At 35.5% G+C, this 27,716-nt stretch overlaps 1 protein-coding gene and 1 long non-coding RNA gene across 2 annotated transcripts; both read right to left on the bottom strand.

Moving 5' to 3' along the window:
- Window positions 1-9,081: 9,081 nt before the first annotated feature.
- On the bottom strand, window positions 9,082-10,371 carry LOC143921098 (uncharacterized). Its single transcript, XR_013261393.1, has 2 exons — window positions 10,298-10,371; window positions 9,082-10,214 (listed from the first exon to the last, which is right to left on the bottom strand). It is a non-coding gene; the product is annotated as an uncharacterized LOC143921098 (long non-coding RNA).
- A 7,671-nt stretch (window positions 10,372-18,042) lies between these two features.
- On the bottom strand, window positions 18,043-19,913 carry LOC143921078 (uncharacterized). The gene is made up of 2 exons (XM_077444206.1): window positions 18,480-19,913; window positions 18,043-18,390 (listed from the first exon to the last, which is right to left on the bottom strand). The coding sequence occupies exons 1-2, from the start codon at window positions 18,739-18,741 to the stop codon at window positions 18,206-18,208; spliced, it is 447 nt and encodes a 148-aa protein (XP_077300332.1). The 5' UTR covers window positions 18,742-19,913; the 3' UTR covers window positions 18,043-18,205.
- Between the last annotated feature and the right edge of the window lie 7,803 nt (window positions 19,914-27,716).

The raw sequence follows: 27,716 nt of genomic DNA, 5'->3' as shown, positions 1-27,716 counted from the left end.
TATTTTATTCACCAGAAACGCCATATTATTTATGGGTGAGAGAAAAGAACGCCCCACAAAATAGACAAACAAAGGAGACATACCTATTGTAAGGTCATTCCAAGAAATAAATTTTACCGACTAATCGCTAATAAAATACCTTTGGTATACATTCGCACAAATTACCCAATGGTCAACGGTGAGAATTTGAAATCAAATGAAGGAAAAGAAAGATTTCAGGATGCTCAACACGATGCGCAATGGAAATGGAAATATACATATGTATGTAATGTTTAATTCACAAATAATGCAAAAATTTGAAAATATCTGCATTTTTTGTAAGACCAGTACAATCGTAATTATGGAAACTATAATCAATGACAATATCAGTCTTATGTAGTGTACTCTTACATTGTTTCAATGGACATTATTATCGTAATTATGGAAACATGTTTTCTTTTATTAATTAATATCTTTTTTGATATTTTAATAAATTTAAATCGTAATTATGGAATCAAAAAGCGATATACTAGCCTACAATCTTGACTAACGAGGAAAACATCACGGCAGTCAAAGAAAACATCATGAACGAGCCCCCAAAATACTGGAGTCATGACCATTTTATCATAATAATATAATTTTAATAATAATAATATCATTTAATAAAAATATCATTTTATTAACATTTTTATTAAAATTGATTTTATATATTATAGATGTACAAAATAGATTTTAAAATCATTATACATACATATGTAGTAGATAAGTGACTTGTATTTAATGATATTAAAAACACTCACATGAAAGAGATATCAGGTTTTATTTGGCAGAAGGGGAACGAAAAGGGGCAAATCTCAGGACACGTCAACAATGACTTGCCACTCCTTCTTGAGCGGTGGAAGGAGATGGAAGAAGGGATTTAAATGCTACTCTTTACAATCTAGAGGCTAGCAAAAATAGCGACGTACTTTTAATACCCATGGGGCAAAACAGTCAGAAAGGAGAGCTTTCCGACAAGAACAAAGGCGAAACTGTGGACTGAAGCAGAACAATATTGCAAAGCGGAGCGTGACAACCGAACCAACTATAAATTCAACTATTTCATGAATAAAATTATGAATAATAATAATAATAATAACTCCCAAACAAAAAGGAAAACACTCCCAAGGAGCTGGGAGAAGAGATGGAAGCTGTGGCAAACAGTCACCCGACATCCAAAAATTCGAATAATGTGACTAGGCTATACGAGTGGTGCTGATTATAAGGACCCGATCACAGTTCCATTCGAGTTAGCAGAAATTAATAAAGAAAAATTAGCCACGTGCCGTACACGTTCGTGGATTAGAAACGATAGTAGCTAATAGTAAAGCAGCAACCGGCGAAGAGGTTCCTCAATGTGTCGTAATAACTATTTGACAACAATACTCATTGCAAATTCAGTACTGTGGCCTTTAAAATTTCCTGCTGCCGGTGAAGCAAATATTAAAATTGGTAAACCAACAATTAGGATGTCCAGAAGGACGAATCATATTTACCAATGTAGCAGCGAAAAAATAATATGTAAGACGAGGACTATTAGCTGATGTGTGTTTAGACACTCCCCTTTGCAATGGACATACACTCAACTACGTAGTATGGATGTTCTCTGGACTGGTACTACTGTCGTGTCAAAGATTCCTTAAAAATGACAATGTTCGATAAGATACTGTCGAGAGGATAGAAAAAGTATTTCGAATGCCACAATTTGCAGATATTTTTTGTCTTGCAAAATAACATGCAGGTAATTCTACGCTCAACTTAAGGTACCACTTTTCGAAAATCGCTCACGACGGCAGTTTCGAAATGATGCAATATGTGACGAGCAATCTAGGTAAAAAAAAGTATCCGGTTACAAGCACAAATCAAAGGTGACAACTATATTAAGATATGCAGTGCATTAAAAGTACCAAAGCCCCAATGACACGTTTCAATATCCATTCCATTTTTAATGAGGTGTACGTAAGCGGTCCCAATGCTCCGTTTTGGGATGAGGAGCAACATCGTTTATACAACCAGATAAAAGCCGGAACCGGTATTAACGATACTGGAGATGACGATAGTCCAAGTTGGAAATTGAGCCTACATATATGTACATACATATGTACCTACATACATGTGTACTTTTCGTATATATTTGTAAATTTTTACACACATAAGTGTAAGTTCGATAAACTCAATACCTAATGCGCCTACTGTATTCGCTACAAAAGGCAAACCGTCGGCAAAGTTATCTGTAAAATCCAATGCAAATACCAAACGAGAACTTCATGGGGGAACATTTTGAAAGCACAACCAAATGTACATCAAGTTCGAAAGCGAATATTCCATTTGCATTCACTTTAAAAAAAAATAAAGTTGTATCTAATTGTAATATTGGTAGTTTTATATATATATATATATATAATAATAATTATTCGAATAATAATTAACAAATAGCTATTCTTACTTGTTGAAATTATGATGTATTTTAAATTTTATAAAAACTTCCATAATGCACCCTCGTCAACATCTTTGATTTTGCAAAACCCGTGTTTGTGTGTCAACAGCAACATTTGCTTTTAGCAATTCTAAAACCATGTACATACACATATAGATATGCATACATACATATGTCAAAATACTATCAAATTTTAACATGTGAATTTAGAGATGACTATTCATTTAAGCTGAGTTCCCTCATTTTATTTATCCTCAAGTGCGTATGGTCAATAGTTTTAAAGCATGTTTTTTTCGAAGTTTTCGGTGGTTTTAGATAAAAAAAATCCTATAAAGTTGATTAAACGTCTCATAAGTTTTGAATGTGCTCAGATTACTATTCGATTGTGGTCATAGAGTGTTAGAACGAGAGTGCTCACAATATTTGAAATACAAAATGTTGGATGAAATTTTAGTCAAAATATTTTTTAATTGTACTCGAAAAACAATGTTTATATCAATCAAAGTGCCAGGGAGGCGACCTGGCTCAAAAAGAAGTACGACCTGGCCTGCGGCGACCTGGCCCGACCTGGCTCGACTACACCACTGCATATATCAATACGCTCGATTTGCCATGAAATATAAATTTCAATACCTATGTATCTCTCATAGCTAGTATTTTTTTTAACATTCATAAGTCATTTATTTTATTAATATTTTCTTCTTCTTGTTAATGCCTTGTCCGCATCCTGACGTTGGCGACCACCTCGTCGATTATTTGAATATACATATCCGCATCGGTCTTCAGCGGCTCGGAACAGCGCTTCGGCGCTCATATCGGTCCACATGCGCATGTTTCGAAGCCAAGATAACTTTTTCCTGCCAATCCATTTTTTTCCTTCTATTTTCCCCATGGTTTTCAAACGGAGAAATTCGTATTTTGGACCCCGTATCATGTGTCCGAGGTATTCCATATTTCTCCGCTTGATGACAGAAACAAGTTCCCTGCCTCTCCCCATCATGCCGAGGACAGCTTCGTTTGATATTTATTTTATTTATTTATTTTTTATTTTTTTATTTAATTTACACCAAGAAGGCCTAACAGGTAAACCCAATGCGCCTTCCTGGCCAAAGACAATTATATAAACATATATGTACACTATTCATATATACACAAATACTTCCACGTATACACAAATACACATTCATACATACATAAATATAAAAATACACATATATACATATACATACATACACACCTACACATATATATATTCACATATACATACATATACATATACATATACACATACACTTACAATACATACATCCATATACATACAAACATTATACATGCATATACACATAAACACATAAATCATTACAATTAGTTATTGAGTTCAATTGACTCATATTTAATAGTTCTGACATAAAAATTTATTCATTAGGAACAAAATTCAAACTCCTAGGATTAAAATCACCCAAGATCATGACTTTCCTGCCAGCCAAAACATTAAAATTATTTTGCAAATTTGAAAAAAATGAATTTATAATTCGGAGGAGATTCATTCGGAGGAAAATACAGTACACATATTAAAATTAAAAATTCTTTAAGCGAAGTTCAACCCAAATATGTTCACCGATGGTATTGAGCTGATCAAAAAGGCGAACAGATTGAAAACTAGCAGCTCGTACAGTGAGAAGTACTCCCCCGCCTCTGCTGCAACGATCCCTCCGAAAAACTAAATAGCGGTCATCGAAAAGTTCGCCATTTAAGACAGAATCGCAAATCCAAGTTTCAGAAAAAGCAATTAAGTCATGATCTTGAGCAAGAACAGCAGATAAACAAATGTCGGTCTTTGAATTAAGTCCCCTTACATTTTGGTAGTAAACATTTAAGGACTCACAAAAGCGCGCCCGTTCCTTTCGGGTCTTATTAAATTGCGGCCTTTGTCTTCCGAAAAAGCCACCGACGAAACCCGACTCCCCGCGGCCAAAAAGCAGGATCAAAAACCACAGAAAAGTCAGCTGTGCAGACTCCTATTTTGAATGAAGCATAACTGCCCCTAGCTGATAGTGATTGAACTGTGAAGTTCTGATCAATTCGTCCCAACTTCCTACATATATAATCCCTTATTTGAGTTTCTGTAGACTCACGTTTCAGATAGAATAAATGAATAAAACGTTTATCGGAGACAGCTTTTAGATGCTCATCTTCAATACCCGAGCAACGGATTAAATACTGCCTCTGAGACCGTTGAGACTGAATTGGAGACTTAGACTTAGATATCTTTTTGGTCCACGGAATCTTCAGCATACGCCTATAGACCCACATCTCAAAAGCCTCAATTCGGCTGATCATCTTGGTTTTCAGAGTCCACGTCTCACATCCGTGTAGTAATACTGTCCAGACGTAGCTCTTCGCGAATCTCAACCGCGTATGAAGATTGAGATGCTTGTTTGTAAGCGCCGCCTTCATTTTTACAAAGATCTGAAGAATACGGTGGATGCAGAAGCAATTCGAAGCCCAATTCATGCAATTTTGCCATCGTTTTCATTGATTTGTGACACGGTGCATTGTCGATGAAACAGCACAGGACTAACTAAAAATCATATGGATTTAATACTAGTAGCGCCATCTATGTGTCAGCCTACGAACTTTTCAGCCCACCTAATATGTATGTACATAAATGTAGATCAGTGGTTCTCAGGTGAAATTTCACCGTGGCCGCACAGGTGATAATAGTAGTCCCTGGTGGCCGCACCAAATTTAATCAAATAAATTAAAGTTACAAAAAAAAATCAATTTATTCATAAAATAAAAGAAATTTTAACATTTTGGTATCTATTTATTTAATAATAATGCAATGGAAATTGCTCAATACTCCTTTCTTCAATAAGTTTGCGTCTGTCAGCTGATTACTAAATTTGTTTTTAATAAAGTGCATTACACTGAATGATCTTTCGCAATATACGGTAGTGGGAAAAATAGACAATATTAATAATAATAACAATTGTTGCCAAATCTTTATATTATTAAGTACTTGATCGTGATTAATTTCTAATAATGCATATTTTACGTTAGCCCAGTTAATTAATCTCAATACTGAAAATGATTTTAATCTATTTTGTAGTACTAGGAAATTTTCATTTTTCATCATAATAAAAGGGGAAGATACAAAAGAAACAGTTTTAAAAAAATTCAATTCTTCGAACCTTTTATCAAGTTCCAGATTCAGAGATTTAAGACACTCTATTATTTTAAGTTTTAATTTTAATTTTGAAGTTGTTTCTGTCATCCTATCTATGAAATCACTAACAGAAGATAAAATTGAAAAATTGTCATTTTCAACTTCTGTCACAAGGCTTTTCGCTATAATTTTTATTTAGTTTGTCAATGATGAGCATGGTTTCTATTATTGTTAAGTTACTTTTTTGTAGTTGTTTATTAATCAAGCTAATGTGCGGCAAAAAATTCTTTAGGAATAAAATCGACCCTTTTATATAATTACTTTGAAGCTTTTCACTTAAATCTTTATGATTTACGGCCAAAGCAGATATATGTAACATAATCATTTAATTCACAAAGACGTTGAACACTGTTATCAAAACTTAGCCATCTAATATGATTGCAATTGAGCAATATATTGTGTTTTTCACCGTTGATTTCTCATATAGGACTAAACATGTTCGACAATTTACTACTGGTATTAATTGCATTTAATACTTTTCTCACAGTTAACTCCACATCTTCCATGCATTTAATAACAGATTTACTAACTAGCACTTCGAAATATTTCGTTTTCACAGTCTTCGTTAAATAAATTTAATACAACCCTATGTGACTCGAATGACCTCACTCCCATGTGTGCAAGTCAATTTCTTATAGTTCTGCATACTATTGAGAACACACTACGGATCATATTCGCGTGGAAGAATTTTGAGGTGTTTGTTTTTTGTTGAATACAAGTCAGATGTAATTTTTTTTAAATATTAGTAGTAAAATCCTCTAGTGGCAGCACTTGAGAACCACTGATGTAGATGTACGTGGCAGCCAATTTTTCGTGCGTATCCTTTTGCACGCGGCGTGGGTTCGCCATCGCTGAACGATGCAATGCGATTATCGACCGACCGAACTCGTACTCGCTCGGAATGGTCGCATAGCATTATACGTAATTCGCACGAGACTTGCGTTAAAAAACGTTGCGCTAAAACTCGGCGTTGGCGCTTTTATAAAGTTCTCGATATGCTTAAAAATCACTCTTGTTTCGTTTCTCGCTTCAGTAAGACGTGGAAATGGTTTCTGCTAAATTAATAGCAATAGCGATTTGTGTTGCTAGAAGACGAAAAAGAAAACAAAAGGCATTCTGGGTGCACCCTCTGAATTAACTCAGATACTTAAAAGGGCAGTTTGTGACACTGTACGAAGAATTGAGGCAATACCCCGATAAATTTTTTATTGTTACTTTCGAATGTCTATTACAACATTTGACGAACTGTTGACGATAGTGGGGCCTCGAATAACACTTCAAGATACCAACATGCGTTTGGCGATACCACCTGCACAACGACTAGCTGTTACACTGAGGTAAATAAAACAATAATTACAAAATTACGAAACAATTTATATTTATTAAAAACTTAGGTATTAAATTTAACAATCATCTCTCAGATAAGTTAATATAACTTATATTGGTCAAGGGGCTCTGAACAGTTATTGAACTTGATTGGGCAGTGTTGGATGGAGATGGGCAAATATTTGGGTTGAAAGTGGTAAAAAAGCTTTGTGTGGCGTGTGGCCTAGAACTCGGTGCAGTTGAATTAGCGGGGCGATAAAATTAAAAATCTCCTCTCGTTTTTAAATAGCGAAATTCGATATTGTCCTGATAGGTGCTACATAACTTTGTCAAATGTTGCAGATGCACAGGATTGGTCCATTATGTCGACAGGGGTCGGCAACCTTTTGAGTCGGAAGAGCCAAAAATTACAATTTACAAAATTTCAAAGTTTTTGAAGAGCCACAAAATTTTTTCTTGCCAACAATAAATAGTACTGCATAAATAAAGTTTTTTAATAAAAAAAACTAATCTATTTATTCATACATATGTAAGTAGTGTTTTCACAACAAATTAGATAATATATATATATACATATATGGCATTATTAAATAATTACTTATTATTTAAGTAAAAAATTGAAACAATTAAACATTTACTTACAACACTAACTTGTACTTCAATAGCACACAATTGAGCAAACAAACGTAAGAATTTCGTGGTTTATTTTGCTCTGAAGAATCGTTGTTGCCCCTTTATTTTTTCCTGTCATACTTCTGGCTCCATCAGTTGCTATTGAAATGATTTTATTTAAATCGATCTTATTGCCTTCAAGGCATTTTTGCACGGCATTCGCTATATCTTCCCCTCTAGTTTGTCCCGAGAGCGGTAACAATCCTAGAAGTTCTTCTTTTGGACCTTGGGATGACATATACCTGACAAAAAGGGCAACTTGTGCCGTGTCTTTTATGTCGCAAGACACATCTATAGCAAGTGATAAGACAGAAGAAAGTTGAATATCTTTCACCTGCAAATATGTTACATTTGAAGACATTTTAGCTATTCTATCTTGTACTGTTTTAGCGGATAGTGGCAAATCTTTGATTTTTTTCAAGATTTCTGATTTCTTCGCCGGCTGGATATTTACTAGCAAACTCAGTATGGTGTTAGTGAAGTGTCTCTCTAAATTTGATTTCTTATTGTGTGCGAGTTTTTCTTGGCAAATGAGACAAGTCGGAAGGCCATCTGAGTTGCATATGAAAGCGAACGACTCCATCCAATCCCGATTGAATTCTCGATGCTCTTCTTCAGTTCTTCTCTATTTTTTTTGAAGATGCCATGCTTGCGGTGAAGCTGTAATAAAGAATTTTTAAAATTATTATTTAGGTATCCAAAACAGCATATGACAAGTTTTGCAATTATTTACTTTGCTTGATCAAGTTTTTCTTGCAAGGACTGTTTAATTTCTAGTTCAACTTTCTCTATGTCATTGTCTATTATTTCTATATCGGGCTCTGAAGTATTTGGACATACTTACAACCATGTTTATTATTGATGATTTATTCTTCGCTGTATCGAAGAACTGGACATATAAATATTGTAATAAAACGTACTTACATAAAAATAGATAATCTTCGTACAATTAACAGAAACAACAGCGTCTTAGCACAACACACACACCGCGTAACGAGATCTAAGTACTTGAAAATCCAAAGTACGACTGAGAAAATCATATTCGATTCTAAATAGCACAGGTCTCATAAAAAGAAAAAAATGTCAATATATGCTTCGAATATCATTGCAGCTGAGGACAAAATCTGCAACACGATTCAGGCCGTGCGTACCATTTCGTGGAAGCGGCGAGCGGATGACGAAACTGCGAGCTGGGGTGAACGCTTCACTGCAAACAAATAAATTATGACCGTATTGTTCTTTGTGGAATTCGAGAGCTTCCGACGGACTGACGTCAGTGACGACGCGTGTCACGGGGGAGGGGTGCGGTGAAAAGCGACTACAAGTGACTCGGTGTGATAGAATCGGTGCCTAATCCTCGTTAATCAATTCAGAACGAATTTAAATTTTTTTTTTTTTTGATAAAATAAATAATGTTTGCGTATGGAACTAAAGAGCCGCAGCTTCACATCCAAAGAGCCGCAGGTTGCCGACCCCTGGTCTAGTCCGTATCTCATTGGACCGGAAGCGGAGCGGTCAGAAAGACACACGGTATTCGCAAAGTTTTAGTTAAATTATGTCGAAATGCAGTAAATTCGGACGAGGATTAGTGTTATCGGGGCAAACCAAATAAGTGATTTTAAATGTACATACATATATCTATGCATATTTGGAAAATATACAGGAAACCACAAATTCGGTAATTATTTTCAAAATATTTTATTAGCCCTTTGAATGCAAACCAACGCAGATCGGCGTTTTGCCAACAAGTCCCTGTCGAAAATTCAAAAAAAGTTTACTTTTTTCTGATCTAAGAAATTTTTGTTGATTTGTTAAATGGTTTATCGTTTCTGACATAAGTTAGAATTCAAATTTGGGCCAAACTAGACGGCAAACTAGAATACAAACTTTAATAAGCAATTATCATCAATATTAGAATCGATCACATGGTACTCGATAGCTCTCGACGAAAGTGATGATCGAAAAGATACCCCACAGTTATTAATTTTCATACGCGGATGTAACTCTAAATTTGAAATTATTGAAGAGCTGTTGTCATTGGAATCACTTAAAGATCAAACAACGGGAGCTGATATTTTTTAAAAAGTTGTTAATTGCTTAAAAAAAATAACAACTGACAGAACACCAAGTTTGACGGGTAAAAATATTGGACCATTAAAGAAAATCCGGGATAAATTTTCCAAAAAGTGTCCCGATTACAATTTAATTATAATTCATTGTATTATACATCAACAAGTATTGTGCAAAAATGTGTTAAAAGTTGAACATTTGACATCTTGTATTATTAAACTTGTAAATTTAATACGATCGAGTGGCTTGAAATACAGACAATTGATTGCTATCCTTATTTCTTATCCTTTAAGTTTGTAATTTCAATAATTTCAATAATTATCACGTTTAGTTTCCGAAACCGTAAGCATCTGTATTTCCTGTCGTGATGTTTCTAAATATGTCATGGATTGTGAAGAAGGCATCGCAACACTTGCAGGTGGAGTTGCAATGATTTTTCGGGGAACATTCCTCGGAACATACCTATAAATATAAAATGATTATTTATTTGAAAATTTTGAGCTCTTCTTATTTATTATATAAATATTATATTATATAATATTTACAGTGAATTGTTTGGACCATGCTGAAATCTCGAATGGTTCATCGTTAGAACAGGGCCAAGTAGGTTGAATGTGTTGTCCAACTAAAAACATATGTACATACAATCTATGTAAGAATTCTGAAAACAGTTTTTCATATTCTATAAATACACATTTTATTGACATAATAACAAGTACATATTAATATATGTATATGTAGATACTAAATTGATGAAATTATACGTAAACGTATAATTTTTAGGATTAAACAGATTTACTAAATCCATGGAGGATTCGTAGAATGTTAATATGTAATTCCAAGAAGTACACCTGTGCATACTTACATATACATACATATGTCGCCATGTAAGAGATCGATATCAATTCAATGGGGGGGAGGAGGGGTATTACACTGCTGATACTTATACATACATACTACAATATAATATTCAAATTTCTTATTTACTGATTGCGTTCATTTAACTGACCAGCTCTGTTGAAATTGTGAAATCCGTCAGTCATGATAAAATCACGATCTATGCACTTCCCGTCTGAAATAATAACAATATCGAAGGTTATTTATGTAAGTATGTAAGGCTCCCTCTTGGGACCTCTATTATTCAATATCTTCATCTTCGATATTGAAAAATGTTTTCAGAATTCAAGTGTACTATTATTTGCTGATGATATGAAGATTTTCAAGAGAATAGACAACCGAAATGATGCTTTGGCCCTACAAGATGATTTGTTCAGGCTAGAGGCTTATTGCAGCATAAATAAGTTGGAAATTAATGTAGCAAAATGCTCCTGCATAACCTTTACCAGAAAACTATGTCCAGTTGACTTTCCTCATTCAATCAACGGACATAGACTCACAAGGGTATCGGAAATTAGGGATTTGGGAGTCTTTTTAAACTCTGATCTATCCTTTGGTAAACATATTGACAATGTTGTAGCTCGAGCGTCGAAGGCCCTCGGGTTCGTCATCCGGTCCTCCAAATGCTTTACTTCTATTAAATCATACAAAATACTATATTGTGCATACGTAAGAAGTATTGTTGAGTTTGCATCCCAAGTTTGGAACCCAGAGTACTCTGGTGCAAGAGACAGATTGGAGCGCATTCAGAAGAGATTCTTGATGTACATCAGTAGCCGTTTTGGACTATCCTATACTTCCTATGAAGATGCTTGTAGGTGTCAGCATCTACTTCCACTTGTCAAAAGAAGGGAGATAGCTGACATCTCAACAATTTTGAACATCCTTAACGGCTCAATCGACTGTCCTCAATTATTGAGCAGACTATCATTGCGTGTGCCAAATAGAATGACTAGATGTAATGAGCTCCTTTACATACCTAATACTTTTTCTAATTATGGAAGAAGCTCATTCATCTGGCGTGTAAGCTCCACCGTCAACACACTAACTTCTGCAATTTCTATGTTTGACTTATTTAATATTAATGCTATACAAGATAGAGTGATTATTGCAAACTTGTTTTTCGATGATTAATTTTATTGAAAATTTACGATTGTGATTATGAATTTTTATTTTGATGTATTTATTTTGTCTTTTTGTTTTTTGTTATAAATTATATTATTTTTATTATTTCATAATTTTTATCATATTATTATTCTTATTATTTTGATATTTTTATTATACTGTTATATATATTTTTTTCTTTTTTATTTTTCTCTAACTATCTTACTCTATTATCATTTTTGTTTCTTATTTTAAATGTTTAAGCTTTTCTTTTTTTACCTATATGTGAAAATTATTAATGGTTTACTTAACATAATTATGTTTTTTTACTATCAATCTATGTAACTTAATAAACTGTAAGTTTTCCAAATAAATAAATAAATAAATGTAAGGTTTGTAAGGTGGTAGAATCCGTGACATTAAATTTGATAAATTAATAACAAATGCATATTCACATAAATTTAAATAAAATAAAACTGTTCAAATAAACTTAATAAAATGTTTACTATTAGATAAGCCATGTTTAAAGCATTTATTACGTCCGTGAAATGTTTGGTTAATCTTATGTGATGTCTATGGGAAACTTTACATTGTCATTTATCGCAGAATCAAACATTCATCAGGACTTTTACATACATATGTATATGTAAGTTAAGGTAACTATTAAGCATGGTTAATCTAAAAATAATGTACATATTGTGATAAATATGAAAATAAGAATCTCAGCATTACATTAAATGATAAGTATGTACCATAAGAAAGTTTGTACGAAAATCTTGTACATATATTGTGTTCTTCGTCTGTTCAAAGGGTTTCTAAACAAAATACCTACAAATTAATCAAATTGATGTGTTTGTTAATTTTTATCGTGTGAAAATAATTTATACCCGCAATAAAGCACATTGGTAATAATTAGTCACCGGACCCAGAAGGTGCCGCGTATTGTTCAAAGGTTGTAAATGCATTGTTAAAGGTTTGCCGAACCTTTTTTTACAAAGGATTTACAAAATGGAACAATGGATAGCACTGTGACTATCCTACCTCTAGTAATAATACGATAATACGAATTCCATATCCAGTTCCTAAATATGTAGCAACTGGATATGGAAACATCGGTAGTAGATATCGTGCGTGTGGATGGTTCCATGAAAGCGTTCCCTCTAAGGTGTGCGCGCGTGTGAGACACCTTAGAGCTTGGACGGAACGTTGGCGTCAAGATGTTGCATAAGTCCCCCCCCCCCTCCCCCCTTCTTCGCCGAGCTCGGCCGAGAGCCGAACGCCGTTAGCCGAGTGCGCCCGACTTCAGCCGAGGCCGCGCTCGGCTAACACCTTTACCAACACATGTACACATTGTAAGCGTGGCCGCTCGCCGTAGCAGTGGACAAAAAAATTCACCCAATCTATGTAGTCTAAATATTTATCAAATATGTATATCCATATGGTGTTTGGAAAGTTGTGCATATTTAAATTCAATTCGACTATAACTAACAAAAATATATTCGACATAATTTTCATTTACGATATTTTCATTTAATCAGTGTGATATTTTGAAACTTATAATGTACTATATACTAACTATGTATGTAGTAGCACTCGAAAAAGAGTGAACTCGGGCCCTGAAACTTTTTTCCGCCTCCCCCCCTCTCGTCAGCCCTTAGTAGATATGGGCAAAAATGGCAATTTTGAACGAACCGAACGAATTTTTATTCCCGGAAACAGTGGCGGACTGGGACTGAAACCAGTGCTTGCCAGGAGTCAGAGGGGGCTCCCACCCAGGGCTAAAAAAAAATGTCTTCCCCCCCATATAACAAAATTTTCTTCTTTCCATCACGCTAAAAATCAAGGGTAAAAAATAAATAGAATTTTCAAAAATGCACGAATCAAAATTTAAAAGTGCAATTATAATCAAATGTTATTTTGGAAGTATGAAATAAATTTAAATCGCTGGTTGATGATGAATCGTCCTATAAAAAAAACTTTTTAAGTGAATCTGCGTGACATCATTTGTTTCAAATAACACGCGTGTTTATGGTTGCAATCAATCGGTGGGTCTCATAATCATATAAAAAAAATAATTTAATTTTTAAATTAATATTTTTCAAGCACGGATTATCCGCACCCGGATGATTGAGAGTATACTGTATATGTAAATTTATTGAATTGTAACGATGAAAAAAATGGTCACACATACATTGTATGCTAATGGAGAGGGCGGCAAACAGTTTCGCGACGAATCGCAAAGCAACGCAATGCAAGGGGACGTCGAGCCGCCATTTTGGTGCTGATGGAACGACTATTAACTCGGATCGTGATTCTAGTATTGATCATCATGATTAGAGGTAGGACCGGAAGCGTGCCGTTCATTTTTTTGGACTCTTAATTTCTAAATAGACCCAAAATGCCCTGATTCCTGGAAAAAGCACGCTTCCGGTCCGCCCTTTAATCGTGATACTGACACTATCACTGATACATGGATCGCGTGATAATATTGATAGCGAGACGGCCCAACGTGAACATTCGTCCAAAGAGGCTGCGAAACACGCAAATGACACGGAAAGGCCGCACCGCACGGCTCAATCGAAAAAGACGAGACGCGATTCCAAGGTCGGTTCATACATATGTTCATACATGTTCATACAGGCAAGCCGACGAATGCAACAGTGTTCCCGAGCTCGCAAGATTCGCATTAGGCTCGATATTTTTCTTGTGCTGCACAAACCATAGTACATATATGGTCATTACCATTACGTATATGGTCGTACTTAAAACGAAGTGACCGCGCGACAGAAAATGGCACGCGCGTCCACGGCCTTGGCCATCGTTTGCGCAAAGAACGAAAGCGCGTCGATATTGCCGAACGAAACGGCTACCGATGCGGGAAAGCCGGAAAAATGAAGAATGGCGTCGCGGAATCGGAATCGGCCTGCAATGAATGGCGCAACCAACTGATTGAAAGGGCTAATTAGCTACAATAAGAACGTACCTGTGGGCGAGTGGGGCAGCTCAGCGTCGTATATTCACCGCTACTGACCGTGCCGTGCGATTTCCAACCGAATTTGGTGTTCGGCCACCTCACAGACTACATGTCGTCTCTCTTGCACCTTACATATTACGCGATACAACCATATACATAACGAAAGCATTTAAATTGCAATTACCGCTTGAGTTAGTACGTTTAGATAAAAAAAAATTCGGGTGTGACCAACCCATGACTTTATCTATATATTTGAGGACATATAAGAAGGTTACAAAACAAAATTCGATATTGAACTGATGACTATGATAGCGATACAAATTGAGCGCAAATGTATGGAAACTTCCACAAAACTACTTCCGGTTGTCAGATTTTGTTCAAATTTTTTTTATTACTAAAAATCACTATCAGTATTATACTCATTAAATATCAAGAAAATAAAAATAATTTTACAGGTCAAAATAAAATAATGAAATATTGTTTTAAAAGAAAAAAAAATACTGATTCCGGTCTACAAATTCTGACCAAAACCCTACCAGCTCAAAGTTAGTACATAAAGGATAGAAATATAAATTTTCAGCTTAATACGTTCAGGGGTGTGGACAGAGTAGTGGGCACAACATTTTTCACCTTTCTACGAGGAAAAAAATCCCACTTCCGGTTTATAAAATTTAATAATTTTTTTTTTATTTTCATCACATTGAATTTTCTTCACGAACACACATGTTTAACACTTTGCACTCTTAATGGAATTTCTCTTCACCACTAGTCTACTCTGGGATGGAATTTTTTTTTTTTTTTTTTTTTTAATTTTAGTTGTTCATATTATTAATTTATGTCGAATATCAAATTGGTGACTTCATTTTATCCAAAAATAGGCAATTTTTTTTTTAGATAAAAACTAAATATTATGCTCAGTTATTTTGGGACTATCTGTTTGTCTCTAATTGTAACCATAATAACATGATGTTTATTTGGGATTACATTTTTCGAATATAGTCACTAAATTCAATTATTTCAAACCAACATAATTACCAAATCGAACTAAATTATGAGTTTTACATTTCTTGTATTATTTATGACAGTAGTTTTGTATAATAAATGAGTTTTATTACTAGAAACTTTTAAAATATGCCTGTAGAAATATTTTTATACCTACCCTATAGTTCGTTAGCCAGTTTGGGTCCAAGGATGCAGAGCCATTGTCTGTTTACTCATTTTATATATCCTTTAATGGTATATTAATAATATCCTTTAATGGTAACTGCCGACTTTTGAAAACATATGTAATAAAATCGTGCAAACGAAGCACCATTTATATCCTTAATTGTGTGATCGGGTACCAGAAAATGTCCCTTCCATCGCATGAAAACGAAATCGGTCGAAGCCAACGCGTCATAGTTGAACGTGTCCGAGTTTGAAGGTTCTGCATACATACTTTAAAAGTCTAATTTTCTTTATTTATGTATTTATGTATACAGAGCATTCCATTTTTTGCAAGACATGGCTAGCATCGGCGACACCGGAGTCAGGACTCGACATTTGAGACCTTTTCTCTCTTAATATTCTTTTGATGCATGTAGCACGCTGATCTAAATTACTTAACATCTAAATTAAAAATATTTAAAAAAAATCGTATTCAAGCTGCGACCTATCATGACGTCTTCGTACATCACGTTGTAGTCTCTTCTGGATGTAACTTTTTCCTGAATTTTCTGCGTCGTACTGCCAAAACTAAACCGCTGACAACTAGACGTATGAAAAGTGTTACTTTGCAAGACAAAAAATATCTGCAAATTGTGGCATTCGAAATCCTTTTTCTATCCGCTCGACGGTATCTTATCGCGCATTGTCATTTTTAAGGAATCTTTGACTCGACAGTTGTACCAGTCTAGAGACCATCCATACTGCGTAGTTGTGTGTATGTCCATTACAAAGGCGAGTGTCTAAACACACATCAGCTAACTGTGCTCGTCGCACATGTTCTTTTTTCGCTGTTACATTGGTGGAAAATATGATTCGTCCTTCTGGACGTCCTAATTGTTGGGCTACCAATTTTAATATTTGCTTCACCAGCAGCAGGAATTTTTAAAAGCCACAGACACACAACTACGGAACATTTTTCAAAATGTTCTCCCACATACTCGGCGTTATTGGCTCGATCTTATAAAGCTGATTAAACTTACAGTAAACTATGGCATCATTTGGCAATTAGTATTGTTGTCGAGTTGTTATTACGACACTTTGGGGAACCTCTTCACCGGTTGCAATTTAGGTCTGAAGCTTTTCCAACCCATGCCTCATATGGTTCTCTGACAGGTCTTTAGTAAGAAGTATCGTCCTGGCCATAGATATAGAAGAACTTATTATAGAATAACTTATGTTATTCTATATACATATATCTATGTATGGTCCTGGCACTTTCTACGATGGTTCGGTTGTCACGCTCCGCTCTGCAATTACATATGTACATATGTTCCGCCTTTTTTCTTGTCGGAAAGCTCTCCTTTCTAAATGTTTTGCCCCATGGGTATTAAAAGTACGTCGCTATTTTTGCTAGCCTCTGGATTGTAGGGAGTAGCATTTAAATCCCAAAGTGATGGTGTTGCGGTGGCCACCTTTATTACTTTAATTACTTTTTATTTATTGTCTATTGACACCATTACTCCATCTTTGATTGTGATATAATGTATCATTAATAGTCAAGGTAATTTTTTTTTGTCGACACATTTACATGTCTAATCGAATCGACGGCACGAGAGACAACCTTCAAATCACAAACTAGAACGCGTTGAATCATTCATCGAAAGATGTAGATTATATACCGAACATGGGGACGGTATACATATGTATAATCGGCTTCAACTAATCTTCTCGCAATACTCGGTTCGAATATATTTGACGGCTCAATGTAACAATCGTCATAAACGTCGTCATCGTCTATGCAATTTCTATTACTGCACAGAGATAGACGACCTAGATCATCGTTAATATTTTGGTCGGAAAGTTTAATGTTGCGTGTTTCAACACGAAAGTCATTTTGACGAATTATTCTCTAAACTATAGTGAGTTTTACTATATTATACAAATATTTTGCATACGCGATATTATAATAGTTGGACTAGGGTCGCCTGCAAAATCAGTTTGTTGGTGATTTTGTGTGATTGGTTCTTTTTTACAACTTATCCGACTGCAAATAGCGGTGGCTTGTGCGAATTATGAAACGGTGATTTTGTTACTGAAAAAATGTATGTGAATAAACTTTGCACACAACTATATAAAATTAAAATAAATGTTTCTTTTTAATTTTTTTTTATATCGTTTACATAGAATTCATTATCTTTGCGATCATCACATGCATAGGATTTTCATTAACTTTTATCCATTGAATAATTAGTTCCATAATAAAGAAAATCAGTCACAACAAATTTGAACGTGACCAAATTTATATTTGACATATCATGAAATAGTCGAATTTCTAGTTGGTTCGGTTGTCGGAACGTAGCATAGCAAGACAAGCGATACGACGATCACCACCCAAACACGGTTCAATCAGGTACACAACGATACATGGAGCATTACCCTCTTCATCATCATTTCCAACACTTTCACTTATACATGATCCGACAGGTGCATTAGCTGGATTGGAATTACCATCTGCTTCTGAATAAGTAATGACAAAATATTTATATTCAATGGAACGGTTGTGAAAAAGAGGCTGCATATTTGACAAATCTAAAATTTAAGCTCACCATGATCACTTTGTTGAGCAGTAGGTGTAGGAGGATGATCAGGCGTAGAAGGAGGTGCCATAGGTGAAGGAGCAGGTCTCTCCGTAGGAGTAGCGGGGGGTGGTGGTCGAGCTCCCCCTGAAATTAAAACAGCACTATCAGGAACTAAAACGACGTATCCAACATCACGCGAGTATGCATCTAAATTAAAAATATTTAAAAAAAGGTCGTATTCAAGCTGCGATAGAAGGATCGTCTTGAAAATATCTGCAAATTGTGGCATTCGAAATACTTATTTTATGCGCTCGATGGTATCTTATCGCGCATTGTCATTTTTAAGGAATCTCATTCTCTATCGTTTATAATCCATGAACGAGTACAGCATGTGGACTAATTTTTCTGTATAAATTTCTGCTAACTCGAATGGAACTGTGATCCGGTCCTTAAAATAAGCACCACTCGTTCCTGGATAACCTAGCTACATTACTTGAATTTTTGGTTGTCGGGTGACTGTTTGCCACACCTTCCATCTAACTGCCGACTTTTGAATACATATGTAATAAAATCGTGCAAACGAAGCACCAGTTATATCCTTAATTGTGTGATCGGGTACTAGAAAATGTCCCTTCCATCGCATGAAAACGAAATCGGTCGAAGCCAACGCGTCATAGTTGAACGTGTCCGAGTTCGAAGGTTCTGCATACATACTTTAAAAGTCTAATTTTCTTCATTCATATTAGTATTCCGCAGAGCATTACATTTTCTGCAAGACATGGCTAGCATCGGCGACACCGGAGTTAGGACTCGACATTTGAGACCTTTTCTCTCTTAATATTCTTTTGATGCATGTAGCAAGTTACCCAGATCGCTTCTCACACAATATACATAGATCTGTAGTACGCTGATCTAAATTACTTTGCAATTTAAATTAAAAATATTTAAAAAAAAATCGTATTCAAGCTGCGATAGAAGGATCGTCTTGCCATATCATGTCGTCTTCGTACATCACGTTGTAGTCTCTTTTGGATATAACTTCCACCGGAGTGTATGAAAATCCATCGGATGTATGAAAATCATTATACCTAATATTTGGTTTAATGGTTGCCAAGACGTTATTGTAACTTGAATAAGAGCGTTGAATATTTCTTTGGCGGTCTGTAATTTTTAATAAATCTTTTGGTGTTTTTGTTGGAAATATGTAATCAAACTTGCGGGTCTTGTCATTTGACTGATTTTATAATTAAGTGAAAGATTTCGCTGTATTTCAGATGTTTCAGGTAATGCATTTTCGAAATCGTCTATCTACAATTACTAATTCTTAAACTTCCATGTAATTCCCACAGGGTTTTGTTAGTAACCTTGTTTTCGCCTCCATATACCATTTCCACAAGATTGTTATTGGCTTCTTTCCCCCTTTTGGTTCAGTGACTGAAAATCGTGATCTGATTTCCATCCATATCCACTCTTCAGGTCGCTACGTTTACCGACGCACAGGGTGGGAGTGGGGGTTGAATCCACATTTTCGAATAGTGTTTATTCATATTAGCTAGTCACCCACAGTGAATTCCTTTCTTTGTAACCATTACAACCTATGAGCGATTGTAATGGTTACAAATCTACAATCGATGTTAAATAAATGGTCACAATTACAATCTCCAATCTGGACACTTGACCAACGGAAATTAGGCCGACCAGCTTAGATTTTTAAGCCCGCCTCCTTCCACCGCAGAAGAGGGAGTTGCGGCACGTCATCGTAGACGTGTCCTGAGGTTTGCCCCATTTTCGTTACCTTTCTGCCAAATGAAACCAAATATTTGTTTCAAGTGTATGTTTTTTTATGTCAATGGATACGAGTCACTTATTTGAAAAAAGGAAGATTACTTCACTTTAAGAGTACGGCAGTCATGGAGTGCATTTTATGGTGGTTTTCACGGCACGTTGATTCAGTTAGACTTTTTATAATATCTTTACTGGCTAATTCATACGGCGATACTCGTTTCGAGTTTCGCATGTGTACATTCGTGCTGTATTTGACTTGAATTATTCGTAAGATTATTCTCTTGCGATGGATGCAGAGCTTTGTTTTTATACTGATTAAGATGATTTGTCTTGTTTAACATATCACTGGAAAGATCAAAAACCATCAAAAACGAATTATCTATTATAAAATATAGGTATGTATGTACATATATAAAAACAAACTTTCATTTATGTACGACTATAACATTAAATATATTTTAATAATATAAATTGTAACGATGTGTACTCAAACTGAACATCCTTTGGATATAATTATTCAGTCTTTTTTAGAAGACTAACAGTATCCTGTAAATTTTGTGGAAGAAACAATCCTTTTTCAGTGATTATTCCAGCTATTAATGCAGCAGGATTCTATGTTCTCCGATGTGGGTCATTTCTTTTTCAGGTTTTTCACCTGTTTTTATATGATCTCCGCTTACAATTGACATATGTATTGAGGTCAAAGGAGCGGCTACGTAAAATGGCACCGAGTGATGCTTTGCAAGCACGGCAATTTGATGAATACCGATTTTATTGGCTGTATCACCATTAGCTGCCACCCTATCAGCTCCCACGATTACGGCTGTAATATTCCTCGTTTTCATTAATGCCGCCACCATACTATCTACAATTAAAGTAGAAGGAATTTTTTCGTGAACTTGTTCGTAGGCTGTCAAACGAGCACCTTGATTGTACGGTCTTGTTTCAGTACAATACACGTGATCTAATTTCGCTGACGTTTCCTTTCGTCAACTTGGATTTGTCTTGACATAAAGGTATTTTATTGGCGATTAGGCGGTAAAATTTATTTCTTAGAATGATCTTACAATAGTTTTCTTTATTTTCTTTGTTTGTGTATTTTGTGGGGCGTTCTTTTCTCTCACCCATAAATAATATGGCGTTCTCTAACTTTGCCAAGTGTTTCTGGTGTATAAAACATACATAGGTATTCATATAAAAGAAACAACACATTATTCATTAATCCTGGCAAAGATGAACCAGCTTCAACCATAATAACCCAATGATTGAGTGTATTGTATGGTGGTTTTCGCTCCTCGTAGCCGTTTACGTAACCTTTTTTATACATATGTTATGGAGCTTTTACCAAACGTATTGTGGCGAACGGGTTTACGCGCGCGTGATGTAGAGGGCGTTATACGTCGTTATTCTTCCAAGGGTCGGGTTATGTAGAAACGTTATGTGGATAGTTATATATATATATATATGTATAGTTATATATATGTATATAGTCGGGGAGGTTCCTGACTGCAAGTCGTCTTTGTTGATAACAGCTTCCTCGTGCTCGGGAAGCTGGCTCTGCGGTCGTCTTCTCGTTCCTCTCACGGCTGAGGTTTCTCCGGAAACGGCGCGAGGAATGCAGGGGACGTTGTGCTGGAACTCAGGGGAGGGAGTGATGCTACACTCGACCTCGCGGCGGTTCTTCAGCATGGAGGGTGATAGATCTCTGGGCCCCGTCTCCCCCTGGCTTTTCCCTGGGTGGCCACTCGAAATAAAAGGCGAGTGTTGCCCTATGGGACGATGGGGGAACGTCGCGTTACAGTATTTATTTAATGTTATGGAACTGTTGCCAAACAGTTTTCACTTAATTTTAAACTACATTACATTCATAGATTTAATGTTGAATAATATGTTTATGAAGAAAAAAAGAGAATATCAGTTAAACATTGCCATTGTGAATAAGATCAGTGATGGAGTTGCGGTCGCCATGCCTCTTATATTATCATTTGTATATGTAATATTTGTATGTAGTTTTTGTCATACTGGGTCATAGTGACACAACATTTGTACCAAAACCTTCGCTTGACCACAAATTTATTTCCCAACTACTCACCAAACAAATTCTTTATAATATACATATTATATATTATACTTGTATGAAGATTTTGTGGTTAATAGATGTGAACAAATATACCTACGTATATAAAGAGTTGTATTCGTCTGCAAATGGAACTTTAAAGACCTGTACATTTTCCACTAATTAAATTTACACGTAGGTGTGTACGATTTTTCTTGTTGTATTTATGTATGAATATATACGTGTGTGTATCTCTTATTTATGTGTTTGAGGTAGAGTTCATTCCATTTGAAAAACAGCATGAATGATTTTTTTCAAAATATAAAGCAAATTTATTTGGTATGGGTTTGATGGCAATCTACATATATGTTAATTGTAAACATGTATAATAATCATGTTTTTACTATAATTTTTGTACATATCTTAAACTGTGTAGTCCACTAGTTTCTTTGGAGCAATCTGGAAGACGATTGTGCATGATTAATTTAAATAAATAAATAAAAATAAAATTTGCAAAAGAGCGTAACCTATTTAATTTCAAGTAAAAATAGCGTTTGCAATTTACCTTTTATTTGTAATGGGTTTTGAATTTATATTTTGTAAATGTGATGTGAGTTTGATCGCATTTGTATGTGTGTATCCTGTGTGTCCAATTTTACTTGATGTTTTACATTTATATTTGTTAATAAAATTGAATTTGTCTAAAAAAAAGTACAATTTCGTATTATTTGTAATCTTATGTTTTTCATTATATTTTCACCGTTAATTGTTCAGAAATGATTTTTTGCTTTTATAAATGTAAATAAAATTGAATTTACAAAAAAATAACACTATCGTATTATTTTCATCCTGATGCTTTTAATTATATCTCTTACAAAGTGTACCCAAAAGTAGACGAATATCCATGCAGAATATCCACAGTAGAGTAAGTATAAAATTCTCATTATGCTTCCTTACCAAAATCTCAATTTATGATTATGAATAAGGATTGATTTATTTCATCATAATTGACAGGACGCCGAAACAAAGTAAACCATTTACAAAAGTAAAATCTGTTCTTATTTCGATGATCAATCAATCATCGTTAACGTTTCTTCCTTGTCATTTTCTTCCTAGTGAATGATATTGGAAAAGTGGCAACACTGTTACCACTCAACTGTCAAAATTTATAAAATTACTAAGGAATGCTTGTGAAATTGTATTTTCGCCTGTATAATTAAATATATCCAATTGAACCAATTGGACTACAAATTCGTCATAAGGATAGGGAAAATATATTTTAACTAGGGACATAATACATACATACACATTCCGGAAGTCACGTCTTGAATGCATGGGCAGGTAAGACAAATCCTAAATTATTTTTTTTTAAATCTTGTTCTCGACGTTAGGATCTTTTTAATGTTTTCATAAATACTCGTGATAAATCTGCATTAAATAGTTTATACAAATATTAAAATTTTTCGAGTAAAATCATCATTTGAAAATATTATTCAAAATATCTAACTACATAGGTCTATTATTATAATTATGAAAAAATATTCGTTTAACCGCATTTCTTAAGAGGGTGACTTTTTGATCCTTATTGCTTTAAAATGCTTAATGATTCACATGATTGAATCGATTTTGAATGATGATTTGGGTGAACTATCATCAATGTGCACATATTTTCAATGAAGTAATATAAAAGAACACTCAATTTACAAAAGCAAAAAATAATAAACTAAGATATTATTATTTAGGTGAGATAGTTTATTGTAGCGAAGATGTTAAAACATATTATCATTAAATAGCAGCGATATAAACACAACTGCGATTTTGAGATTCATCCGATTACTCTGTGGTCATGTAGAAATGCGATTTCCCGAAGAAGCAGAGCTGATTTTGTACACGGAAAAGATTAATTAGACAGCCTGGTAATTAAATATAGGTATAAACAATTATTTAATACCAATTAGTGAAAAAATATGATCGCAAATATGCATAAACAATATCGTGATCTTAAATTTATAGTTGCCGAGAAATTAAAGGCTGATTCAATTCAAACATTTACATTCAAGTCATTACAAGTCATACATTTCATGCAGGAAATACGTTGACTTACATGTGGTGTATAAATATTGATTGGGTCGATAAGAACAGGACAAGAAAAAATGATTATTGAAATAGTCTCAATAAATTATTCAAATCTTCATAGTAAAAATATTTCATTATTTTTAGTGTCGCAATTAATATTTATTTATTTCATAGTTTTGAAGAACCTATTGCGCCACAATGGCCTACATTTGATGATGAAAAACAGAAAAATAAAAAATAAAATACATAAAATAAAAAGCAAAAATAGAAAAACATGATAAAATGAAAAAATAAAAATAAAAATAATAAATAAGAAAAAGAATAAGTGTACAAACGTGTAATTATCAAAAATCACATTCTTAGTTTCATATTGAACAAAAGAGAAATAGTACATAAAGAGGAAGAAAAAGAAAAAGTGTGACGAACAGATTTACGCGCGTCGTGTAGAGGGCGTTATACGTCGTTATTCTTCCAAGAGTCGAGTTATGTAGAAACGTGGACTAACCTTGGGATAGTTATATATATATATATATATATATATATATATATATATATGTATATAGTCGGGGAGGTTCCTGACTGCAAGTCGTCTGCGTTGATAACAGCTTCCTCGTGCTCGGGAAACTGGCTCTGCGGTCGTCTTCTCGTTGAAGCACCGCTGGTCGGGTCACAGCAGCGGGAGGGGGGAGGCAGGAGACAAACTCCGTACTGCCTCGTGTGGACACAAGATGGCGATCTCTGGGCGTCTCTGAAGACGCTCGGCGGAGATGCTGGAGGTAGGTCTGTCCCGGCTGACGGCTGGATGTAGAGAGAGCTGCTCTCGATACTTCTCGAGAGGGGTATGGTGTCGGCACGGTAAAGTAACTGGTGCCACCCTAAAGATTACTACCGCTACCAACTGAAGGGACACTCGGGAGAACGTCGCGTTACAAAAGTAAAATAAAATAAAACAAAATATAAATAAAAATAAAATCACAGCGAGGCTCAAATGAAGAGAGTAGATTAAGATTCCACTCATACATCACATTCAAATTAAGAAAGTAATGATGAGCTCAGGTCACCAGATAAATATGTTAAAATAATATCCGATAACCTACGCTCACCTAGGTGGAAAATATCGCATTCAGGGACGGCAGCAACGATTTCATTGAGAAGTCGAATAGCTCTTGGTATAGGAGCCATTCGAAAAATAACTGTGCGGGCAGGAGGTACAGCCATCAAATGATGATGTCTACCACACACATAGTTATTAGGGACATAAAGTCCCAACTGCTCCAGCAACAACGGGCATGACGTATTACCACGCAGTAGCTGGAGAACGAAACGAATGAACGAGAAGTTTCTCCGAAGTTCAAGGGAATTATACCCAAGCGTGCCCAAAAGGAAAGGAGTAGGATAGAGATATGGGTAGTACCCATACTCTTTCTTATATAGAAAACGAAGAAATGCTTTTTGCACTTTTTCGATAATTAGAGAGTAGTTTGCTTTATGCGGATTCCACACAATCGCATTATACTCTAGCTTACCTCTAACAAGCGAGTTGAAAAGCAAGCGAGAAGACAAGGGGCTGGAGAATAACCTAGCGTATCTCATGACAAATCCAAGTTGACAAAAAGGAAACGTCAGCGACTGTCTTGATGTGGTTGTGAAAGGTGAATTGAGGATCAAAAGTGATACCCAAGTCGACCATAGATTCCACACGCGTCAACAACACGGATCCAATGGAATATCCGTGATAATAGAGCAAATTCGCACGTCTATTACTCATAATGGCACATTTACTAGTATTCAGTTCAAGCCCTAAACTGGAACTGAACTCTAAAACAGCGTTAATATCCGCTTGAAGGAGAGAGGCTTGCCTCTCATCCTTAACAGCAAAGAATAATTTAACAGTTTTAATAGTTCTTGTGAGCTTTTACAATATGATCTTAATGCTCTTCATGATTGGTCGTTAACCAACTGCTTGCCTCTTAATGTCTCCAAGTGCAAGGTTATGTGTTACTCCAGATCCAGATCCACCCCCGATCGTACCTTTCTATATCTTGTTGGTAACTTTTTATTGAACTGGATGGATTCAACTGTTGATCTTGAAGTTGCATTCTAGAGTGACCTAAATTTCTCTGTTCATATCGACTCTGTGTGTTCCTCTGCCTCACGAATGCTTGGGTTTGTCTTTCGTAATTCTCGACACTACCATAATCCCGCTGTTTTGAGATTGCTGTACAATGCTCTAGTTAGGAGTATCTTGGAATACGCCTCTATAATCTGGAATCCTTACACTAAGTCTCTATCTGTGAAGCTTGAACTTGCCCAAAGACGATTTCTCAGACTGCTTTATAAGGAGCAATATGGGATTTACCCATACTTATTTCCATCAAAATTCGTCATGGGTATGGTCGGCTACACTTCTCTTGACCACAGGAGGAGTGTTGCCCTCATCAAGTTCTTGTTTTCCATATTTAGAGGCTGTATCTCCTGTCCGTCTATCCTGGCTGAGTTGGGCCTTCATGCTCCAGACCAGAGAGTGTGGTATGGACCCCAGTGGCGTATATTGGGTGTGTGCTAGGTGTGCGGCGCACACCCGTGAAAACCAAAGACCACATAAAGTAGTATTTTAATACAAAATAATGTGTTGTTGTATAAACAGGCATTGATGTGTATGGTGTATTTACCGCGTGCGCTAAATGTATGGTGTATGGTGTGGTGTGCAGTCTGCAGCGTGTTGTGTGATGTTAGATGTAGTTTGTGCGCCGCGACGAGAGAATACCTATGCCGTGCAGCAAATTGGTGGGTTTGGTTGGAGTGTGCAGGCGGATATTCGCTTGTATAGGTTTGTTCGCGATATTAAGACGTACGGTGTGCTACGACTTCAGAGCACCGCGCACCGCACCGCACCGCACCGCACCGCACCGCACCGCACCGCACCGCACCGCACCACTCGGCAATTGACCGAATGCGATGCGACACGTGGTCTCGTACTTTTTCGCACATTCGTATTTTTATGGTCATTCGTATCTCAGTCATACCTCTAATAACTAATAATGGCTAACAGTGTTCAAGACATTTTAACTATTCCGTTTTCAAATAGAAGTTTTGAGATAAAATTAAAAATAATTAAAGATGGGAAACCGTGTCCGTCTCTTCCAAATTTATCCAGTTTGCATAAAGAAAAAACAAAAGTTTACACTAGACATTTTTGCGTTTCAAATTATAAAAAATTCGAATGGATTACAGGCTGTGAAATTCGATCCAAACTTTTCTGCTGGCCATGTTTATTGTTCTCCAAAGATATTAATGTGTGGAACAAAGAAGGATTTGCTGATCTCAACCATTTGACAGCAGCACTG

Source organism: Arctopsyche grandis, chromosome 2 (assembly GCF_051622035.1).
Source record: "Arctopsyche grandis isolate Sample6627 chromosome 2, ASM5162203v2, whole genome shotgun sequence".
Classification (NCBI taxonomy): Eukaryota; Metazoa; Arthropoda; class Insecta; order Trichoptera; family Hydropsychidae; genus Arctopsyche; species Arctopsyche grandis.
The sequence above is the reverse complement of the archived record's forward strand: the minus strand, read 5'-3'. Positions and strand labels throughout refer to the sequence as shown.